The sequence below is a fragment of the Frankliniella occidentalis genome, unplaced genomic scaffold (genome assembly GCF_000697945.3).
Source record: "Frankliniella occidentalis isolate FOCC.00 unplaced genomic scaffold, Focc_3.1 Scaffold41, whole genome shotgun sequence".
Lineage (NCBI taxonomy): Eukaryota > Metazoa > Arthropoda > Insecta > Thysanoptera > Thripidae > Frankliniella > Frankliniella occidentalis.
The window spans coordinates 607,766-617,198 of record NW_026267171.1 but is presented as its reverse complement, the minus strand read 5'-3'; the positions used below and the strand labels follow the sequence as shown (position 1 = coordinate 617,198).

General features: G+C 40.1%; 2 protein-coding genes across 3 annotated transcripts; one reads left to right on the top strand and one right to left on the bottom strand.

Moving 5' to 3' along the window:
• The first annotated feature begins 2,025 nt into the window (after positions 1-2,025).
• Positions 2,026-6,142, top strand: LOC113203307 (NEDD4-binding protein 1). Of its 2 annotated transcripts, XM_026417918.2 has the most exons (10): positions 2,042-2,187; positions 2,360-2,385; positions 2,472-2,725; positions 2,806-2,957; positions 3,027-3,368; positions 3,445-3,704; positions 3,788-4,730; positions 4,844-5,065; positions 5,383-5,490; positions 5,570-6,142. In XM_026417918.2, exons 3-10 carry the CDS (start codon positions 2,492-2,494, stop codon positions 5,718-5,720), a joined length of 2,412 nt encoding a protein of 803 aa, XP_026273703.1. In that variant the 5' UTR covers positions 2,042-2,187; positions 2,360-2,385; positions 2,472-2,491; the 3' UTR covers positions 5,721-6,142. The 2 variants fall into 2 exon arrangements, with proteins under 2 accessions (XP_026273702.1, XP_026273703.1); XM_026417917.2 differs by lacking the exon at positions 2,360-2,385 and having other exon boundaries at positions 2,026-2,187.
• Positions 6,133-8,375, bottom strand: LOC113203310 (reticulon-4-interacting protein 1 homolog, mitochondrial). The gene is made up of 8 exons (XM_026417921.2): positions 8,100-8,375; positions 7,750-7,972; positions 7,450-7,676; positions 7,168-7,365; positions 6,970-7,082; positions 6,763-6,898; positions 6,535-6,684; positions 6,133-6,375 (listed from the first exon to the last, which is right to left on the bottom strand). The coding sequence occupies exons 1-8, from the start codon at positions 8,199-8,201 to the stop codon at positions 6,262-6,264; spliced, it is 1,263 nt and encodes a 420-aa protein (XP_026273706.1). The 5' UTR covers positions 8,202-8,375; the 3' UTR covers positions 6,133-6,261.
• Positions 8,376-9,433: the final 1,058 nt, after the last annotated feature.

The following is a 9,433-nucleotide window of genomic DNA, read 5'->3' as shown; positions in this document are numbered from 1 at the left end:
ACTGGAATGTACCTGCGTCCCAGCATTGCGGCTTCTCTTCAGAGAATTATTCGCAACAAACTGATTCAAGAGAGGGCCCAATTCACAGTGGCAAAACAGGGGCGAGGAGGGGGGGTCATTTTTGGCAAAAACGAACGGACCGTCCTTTATGGATGGCCCCTTATCTGAACGAAAATTTGACTCTGGTTTCCGGCACGAAATTTTCGTTGCAGTAAATAAAATTTATTTTTCCGACAGAAACGGTTTTTCTGGGTGTAAGCCGGAGTTTGCGACTCACCTTTTTTGATGTGGTACTGGTCTGCGCACTCTTTGATCTCCTCCGAGTTGTGACCCAGTGAGACCTATGGGCAACAAACAGTAGACGCGTCATCAGGTTGTCATTCTCCGCGCGTCGGAACGTCGAGGGAATGCCCGCCACACAAGGGTTGATCAATAAACGGGGCGCGTCAAACGCGACGAGCACGACGGCGACGAGTTTGCCCCCTGAAGCCAAGGGGGCGGCGGGGAAGACCGACCTGCACGAGGGCCAGCAGGCACAGCGCGACGCAGATGAACGACTTCATGGCGGTGGTGAGCGGGAGTGTGCTGCAGGACGCTTGTGCGCCGGGCTCGCGGCCGCCCGCTTATATAGGCGGCTCCTGGCCAGTGCGCCAGTCCCAGTGCGCCACAGTCAAATTATCTTGGACCGAAACACAGCACGGCCGGATGGTGGCATTGCTGTGACACTAAGCGCTCTGCTGCCCTTGTCACACGGAGCATGTGACGGCAATCAAAGCTTCACAGCCCCCCCCCCTCTCCCCCGCCAAAAACTGCACTTGCACAAATTAGATGTTTGTAGACACGTATTTATATGGAATCCGTTATTATAATGCTATGTGCGCTCCGTTGCACCGCACAACAAAAGATTTGCCAATTGAAATCGTCATTTGTTCCAATAGCGCTATACTAGTCGCACTTTTTTCTAAAAAAAAAAAAAATCATCTTACAGTCATCTGGGCTGGGGCTCTACTCTGGCCCTACGAGATGACTTGGGCCTATCTGGGACACCTGGTTTTAATTCCACAGGGGCTCAAAGTTCAAATGTGGGCCGAAGTAGCCCCAGATGACGGTACGGAGAAACTCCGCGGTTTCAATCTCAAAACTTCTGATATAAATTAACGGAACGTTACCTGGTGTAACTGTGAATGCGCAGCAGTGTTGGGGATCATCCACAAAGTACGTCCGTGATTCGCTGTTCCAAAACTGCCAAGTTCAGCCTGTGCCACCTCTCGGAGCGCCTGGTGGGTAGGCAACTTCTCGTATGTAGTGCATGTGTGTTCTGCGGGCTGGCCTACCTTGAGCCTCGCAGGCGCTCATTTCCATTTTTCGCTAAACGAATCTTACAAAAATCGGACGTACTTTCTGGATGGTGCCCGTCACTCGTATCAGAATAACGAGTCATAAATGCAACAAAGTACACTGTGCGCTTAAAATTCACTCTGTTACTTCGTTTCCATAGATACCAGACATCCTCCATCAAACCCCTCAAACTTATTTCTATGCATAGAAACAGGAGCAAAAAAATCCATAATTTCTAACAAATTATTCGTTTTTCAGTGAGAAGAAAATAAATAGGTTCTTTATCCCTGAGTGTATACTAACTGTCACGTTCATTCACTATGGTGTCACGAAAGGTCAGTAACAGCGTTTTCAAGCTTAAATAGAAATTCTCTGTGTAGAATTTAAAATTGCATCAACATCCAGTGACCCAGGGGACGTCTCCTGCGTCTCCTGTTGCCTGTTGAGAGGATCCTTAAATGTATCATTCAAATAATGTTAATTGCATAAAGTCTAGTGGAGACAACTTCCATGAAAAAAATACAAAGCGAGACCATCCTCTTTAGTCTCAAACTAAATTTGAAACGGCTTTTTTTAAAAGAAAACTAAAAATGATAAAATTATTGATTTGATTTTCATTTCAATTTAATACTGTAAGCTATTGAATTTACATGATTTTTTTTCCTCGAGGTGGTCAGCATTGCACACGCGCCTTGTCTAAACAGATGACTTCTGTATCAACATTGAACTGGATATCAACTTGCTAAATTGCGTGACATTGCGTAGCTTCGAAACAATAACAGAAAGAACAAATTGCACACTTTAGCTATAGATTCTTTGGAAATGTAAATTGCAGATCGAGTTTTCTGAGTGAGTTCCCCCCGTCATTCCTTTTGTTGCCTTATGACCTCTGTTAGAAAAAATACTCACGTGTTGAGCTAAACTCCATGGTTGAACCATCTGCCTTCTCCTCTGATCGTTGTTGTTTGTTAAGGAATTTCTTTTATGGACTAACTTTCTATTCGTTTTTAATTTTATTCAGTTGGCAAACTTTAGAACTGAGTTCCAGTAGGTGTCATGACTAGGAAAGACTTTTACGGTCCATACATAACCTCTCCTCTACACGCTCTTAAACAGTTTTCTCTCCCAAACAGGGCTGCCCTAGAATTTATTCATGATGGTTAATTTTAGTCCAACGTCAAAATGCTCCAACGAGGACAAAGGCTTGCTACACACTGGAATGTACCTGCGTCCCAGCATTGCGGCTTCTCTTCAGAGAATTATTCGCAACAAACTGATTCAAGAGAGGGCCCAATTCACAGTGGCAAAGTCACAGGTTCACCCTAATGGTTTGTGCGAGATAGTTGTCAAAAAGTTTAGCCCAAATGTATCAACTGTCAAAATTATGGTACAGCTTTCATTTATTTATACATCAATACATAAGTTATTTAGTTATTACTGATTTATTTTATGATTATCCTTTTGTAGGAAATGTTACAACAATGTCGAGAATGTGTTCAAGATTCCTCTCCTTCTCATAATGGTGATTCTGATGTAAACAAAACCATTGATCTGTCTGATGGGGATGATTCAGTTTGTATTCTGTCACCAACCCATTCGGCTTTGAGCTTACGAAAAAGGTGAGCAATTGATGCCGCAAAAATTTAAAGCATACCTGGACTATTTCTTCAATTTAATTTTGTTAACAGCTTGTCAACACCCAAACGTCCATCCTTTTCCCCAATCTCATCTATTTCTTCAATTAAAATGGATAGTGGAAAACAATCAGTTAATGGGATAGCAAGTCTCACTGGTGCAGCTTCCTCCCCTCATGTATCATATTATACTGGGAGTGATCAGGAATCTGAGAATCAATCAATTTACTCAATGAAGACATTGGTTTCTTCATTTATCTCCCCTAACTCAGATGATACAGAGGAACCACCAGACACAAGATTATTAGCTGATCCTCTTGAAATTAAGGAAACATCCCCAGGAAAAATTAATCATATGAGTATTGTTAGACTTCCATCTGAATCAGAAAACCAAAGGTAAGTTCATCAATCATTGAGTATCATCTCATTTGATGCATCATCATATATATTCATTACAACTTCAAATTAACAGGATGGGGACACTCAAAAGGACATCCCCAGAAGACATCCATTCAACTTCTTTAGTCAAGAAACCAAATTTATCTGAAGATGTCACTAGTGCAGTAGCTTCTTTGCCAGAAGAATCTAACTCATCAGTTTTGATTCTTGACATCACTGTTGACACACTTCCTAGTGCACCCACTCTGGCAACTAGCAGAGAGACATCTTTGTCAAAGGTCCAAGTCTCAAGAAATGTAATTGAACAGAACTTGTTGCAACCAAACACTTCAGGTACCATCCTTGATTTAAAATATTTTTTGCAGGTAGAATCAAATAATTATTTAAATTTCCAATCATTTAAATTTTTAATATAGGGGCAGCGCTTAAAAATACTAGCAATAGCAAATCAGATTCTAAACCATTGTATTCTCATGTGTTGACAAGAGATCAAACTATCCTCCCAACACCATCAACTTCTAAGATGCCTGTTGAAATTTTGGATCTGTCTGAGGATAACCCTTCTGATTCAAATAATATCGGCAATAAAATTTCAAGTTCTTCTGGTTCAGCTGAAAATGTAAAAGCAGTTGGTTCTGAAACCTCACTTGACCAAAACACTCAAAGTACCAAAGATTTGTGCCATAAGGATGTTTGGTCAAGTGTTCATTCTGATGTGCCAATTGAAATTACTGATTCCGCCACTCATTCTACAAAAACTGTGTCTAATCAAGCCTCAACTTCAAGTGAAAGTTCAACAGGTGACAGCTCTTCTGAAGAAAGCCTGGATGAAATAATCATTGAAAAAGAAGTCCAGAATGATCACAAAAATCTTAACCATACTGTCTTGATTGATGATAGTGATGACGACATTTTGGTGTGCGAAGTGTTACCAACAGCTAATAAACAAGTCGGAAAAGTCAAAAATATGAAAAAAGGGAAGCAGAAGAAAAATTTTAATCAAAACAAAATACCTGCTGGCTCTGTATTTGTGGCTTCAACTTCCCGTGAATCTGCAGAAGATTTCATTCCACTTAAACCTTCCTATAGGAGAATTGATCCTAGATCTAATTTCTATGAAGATAAACAATCTAGGTTAAAAAAAATTCAGCAAAAGAAATTGAAAAAATCTCAAGTTATGAAGAAGAGGAGTTTAACAGGAAATTGTGCACCAACCAGACCAAAGGAAAGTCCATCAAAGGGCAATAAAAAGAAGGGAGAGAAACACGAGTATGATGGTAACATAATGAATCCTAATTCTGGCGAACCTAAGGCTGGATTACGTCCAATTGTCATTGATGCCAGCAATGTAGCTGTGGGGTAATAGCTGATTTTTTTTTATCTATTAATTCATTCAAAAATATTATAATTTTTAACTATTTAATGCCCTGCTCACTAATTGTTAAAAGCGTAATTTATTATATTTCTTGCAGTCATGGAAGGGGTAAATTTTCTGTTCCTGGGTTGCAAATTTGCATTAAATACTTTACGGACAGAGGTCACAAAGTTCATGCATTTGCTCCTAAATACCGCCGATTCCAAGTCTCCCCTGAAGAAAGGCAAATTCTAGATAACCTTGAAACAGAGGGAATTTTAAGTTTTACTCCCAGCAGGACGCTACAAAGTGGAAAGAAAGTTGCTTCATACGATGACAGGTAAAGGGGATCTGAGCACTTATATACTACACATGGTTGAGTAGTTTTAGGGAACTGCTACATGCAAAGTACAACTGAAGTTAAACCTGGTTTCCATATAGTCAAAGGTTCTCATGTTGTCTTTGCTGAAGTAGCAGAAAATCGCCATTTTCATGGCGCAGATTAATGTTGTTTTGAAGAAACTGAATGGATGGAGTCATGAACATGGTGTTTGCCTTGGATGTTTCCTGTCTGATCTGACGTCTCATTGGGGCTTTACAAATGTTGCTACAACATTTTTGGCAACCATCCCTTGGGTTCCATTTTTTTTTTTCCAGATTTATTGTCCAAACTGCTGCAGAGTTAGGTGGAGTTGTTGTTTCTACTGACAACTTCCGAGATCTTCTGGAGGAAAATGAAGCATGGCGAGACACAATAGAAAAGCGGTATGTTTACCACCATAACAGTTTTCTACATCATACACACTCCTCTTCTGCTGTTTATTCAAAATTATTTTTCCCTTAGATTACTGATGTTTACATGGGTTCAAGACATGCTTCTTTTCCCAAATGATCCACTTGGTCGACATGGTCCTCATCTTTCAGAATTTCTTCGCTTTCCAAATCAGCCTGTATCACAGGCTGAAAATCAGCCTTCTACCTCATCATCAGCGTGAAGGTCTACTGTTTAAATCAGGTTTTTGTTTTCCATTTTTTCTTGTTACACTGTTTTCTACCTGTACAACCCATACTTAATGAACTTCGGTCCAACTAAGATTTTTTGCTTTTTGGTATTGGAGAATATCCCAGAAACTTTTGTTTCCTGTAGCTATAAATATTAATTTTCTAATGAACTGAATTAAGTTTTGGGGAATTCAGTAAGGGAGGAACAACGGCTGTGACTTAGTAAAATTAAGCCTCTTTAGTTCTTTAAGCTCTGTACAAATTATTCTCAAGATTGTTAGAACACTTATAATTATCAACATTCTATTAATGTTTCTACTATTTTTATTTTGTTTATGATCAAGAGATTAGCTCTAAATACATATTTGATAAATTTGATACTAATTGGATTATTAAAAATACATCTTTGAATCAAGCTTTTTATTTTCACTTTCTTTAATTGACAATCCACAAAAAAAGAAGTTTATGATGAAATCATTTCTTATAACATGAGTCTGGCACTAATGACTGAGCTATTGACAATATTTCCTGAAGCTATTTAGCTTGCAATGATATAAGAATTTTCCCCCTTAAATGGCCCCCTAGTACATGCTCATAAGCTTTGGGTAGATCTTTGAAAGGGTAGGTTTTTTGTATACATGGAATTATCTGTAAAGAAAGTTAAAACAAGTAATTAGAAATAAAAACTAGTGGACCTGTGCCATTGACATGTTGCTAAGAGTAGATGATTTAACTTTGTAATTTTTCTTTTAAAAAAATATTGGAAGTACATTTTACACCATAATGATTGAGAGATAGTGTTCCTACCTTGCCGGCCTCAACTAGTAACTGTATTTCATCCAAAGCTGCATCACATGGAACAAAGAAACCCCATCGTAAAGAGGATCCTTTTGAAAGTGCTCCACTTGTGATATTTGGCTGAACAAGGTCAGCTGCACTCTTCAAAGCCCCCAGAAGCTACAAAATGTCCATGAATTAGTTAGGGAAAATTTACAACTACAACTAAGCAGAACCTATTAGGATAGAATCAGTTACCAATCCGTGCTCATCAAAATTCTTCAGAAGAGGACTTCGAAGTGTTATGTATTTTGCATTTGACCATTCCTTTAGACATGCAGCATATTGACCAGCATCAGCACCTAAACCAGCAGCATCAAGTACAATATCAAACCTGCAACACAAGAAAAGATTTGGTCATTCAGTGCAGTACCTTTTGGTTTGGGAGGATGAATTGGAACTTACTGTCCTTCTGATCGCAAACGGTCAATGGTGTCAGGCAAAGCATAATCAATCACAGAATGGGCTCCAAGTGATTGTACTAGTGGAACAGCATCAGTACGACAAGTGCCCACCACCTTCAGCAGAAAGTTTACAAAAAAGTTTTTGGTAGCATTGTAGGGACACAACACAAAGGCAAAGTTCAGATCAAAGTCAAACTACCTCAGCTCCCCAAGCTTTAGCCATTTGCACAGCTACTGATCCAACTCCACCAGATGCACCAAGAACTAGAATTCTTTTCCCTCTTGCCCCAGTAACAAGTAAATCACCCGTAATTCGTAAGGCAGACCAGGCTGTGACTGCAGCATACATGATAGAAGCTGCCTCCTCCATGTTCAAAGACTTAGGTTTTGTCCGAATCTGCAGAAAGACAATTTGCCTCTTAATATAAATATGTTGATAATAACCACCAAAAGACAATCAAAGTTAGTAATTAGTACTCACATTGCTTTGGCTTGTGACAACTTGTTGTGCATGACACCCTTGGTTTGCAGGGTGAATAACGCCCCACACTTCATCTCCAGGACGAATATTCTTAACATTATGCCCAACAGCAATTACTTGACCAGAGAAGTCACGTCCTAATGTTAGAGGAAATTCTATACTGGCTTCGTTCGGGGTACATGATGAAGCCTGGCGTAATTTATTAAGGAATGTTGATCCATATCCATCTGTAATTAAAAAGCACAATGACGGCTTTCCAAATTTATACAATTGTAGATTCTGTATGATGCGGATACCAACTCATCATGGCGACATCGATTGGATTGACAGATGATGCAGCAACATTAACCAGAACATCATCGGGCTTTGTAACAACAGGTTGGCGAACTGAACAGGATAGCTGGAGTTCTTCAGTGCCTCCATAGGAATGGACCTGCCAGGCACACATCTTTCCCTCTTTAGGCGACATGTCAACATCTTGTGAAGTGGACGTGGAAAATTGAAGTAGGCCTGTAAAAGGACCCTACTCAAACACATATTAATATATTGAAAATGCCAGTAGCGTCTGGAGTTCTTACAAAAACTATCAGACAGACGCGTTATTATAATATTGAAATGAATATGTAAATCTTCAATCGATTTTTACTTACGTAAGTTCGAATTGTGCAACTTTCTTTAACGCCGATAGCAGCAGTTTGTGATGACAGCTTGGTTAAGTTTCTTAAAATTGGTGAGCCCATAAGAGCCATCATGACAGGCTCTTTATTTGGACAGCGCTTTTAAAAACAATTGTTGGGAATGGAACAAGGAGGGCAAAATGTAACTTGATGGGAAACACAAAGAGTGTTCTTGTGTAGTTCGCAGATGTTAGGTTCCAGATTTGTCGTCTGCTTGTGTGTACAAAGAGCTACCACAACAACAGTATGTCAATAATCTTAGCCGACATCTCTTTGGGAAAATCTTCAAATAGAATTTTTTGCAATAAGAAAATCATTTTAAAAATTGAAATTTAAATACATTTGTAAAAGTAACAATTTATGCACCTAAAATAATTGTGAATCTATTTTTTATCTCATGTTTTAGTGGTTGGGAGCTGACACATCCGGTTCCGCACAGTCTCCCGCTATTATTTCTTAGTTTCGGAAGTCGAAGAGACATTTCAAATGTTTGGTAAAGTATACAAAGGCGACATGCGCTCCTCGGAAAAGAGAACAAAAAGAAAAGTTAAGAATAAATGTCAAATTATACATGCATGTGCCAGTGCTCCCTTTACAGTTTGTAAGCAACAAATAAATCAAACTGCTTTCCTAACGCGATCGGTAGAGAGCCTAATTCAAGACATGTCCTCTCTAGTCCTCTCTTGGTAATTCCCCCATTTTCCCCACTAATGACGTACTCAATCCCCCTTTTCTATCCGTAGCCAGAAATGCTAAGAGGCCTTCTTCATGCAGATTTTTGGCCGCGAGACAAGAGCAAGATTTGGCAGGATTTGCTACTTTTGGAGCCTGCAATTTTCCAATTTCCAAAAAATAAAAATAAATAAATTCGTTACTTGAACTAGACGACGTCCATTAATCTGCATGCGCAACGCGTTGCAGCATCAGCATCGCGTTGCCTGGCAGGAGATAATTTGCGCTGCGAGAGACTTTTCGCCGGCATCACATCGATCGTGGGTGATAATTTTGCTATCGAGGAACGCGCGCATTGAGAGCGAGGGGACGTGTGCAGAACGCTGAACCAATAAAACTGCACTGTCCGTGCAGTCGGTGGCGAAATGCCCGGCCGCAAAAATCGCGACACCGCTCTCAGCTCTTCTCGACCCAGTTTCGGCCGTTTGGTCGTTACCGGAACGGAGCGGGGCGCGAAACGAGTAAGGCCGTTTTGTCACCGTGGCGACGAAAAACCGTCTCCTGTGTGATACGGGTCGGCTATGAATATCGTTCGCTTCCCTGCTGATTGTCCCCATAAAGTCGGGAGAGGTCAC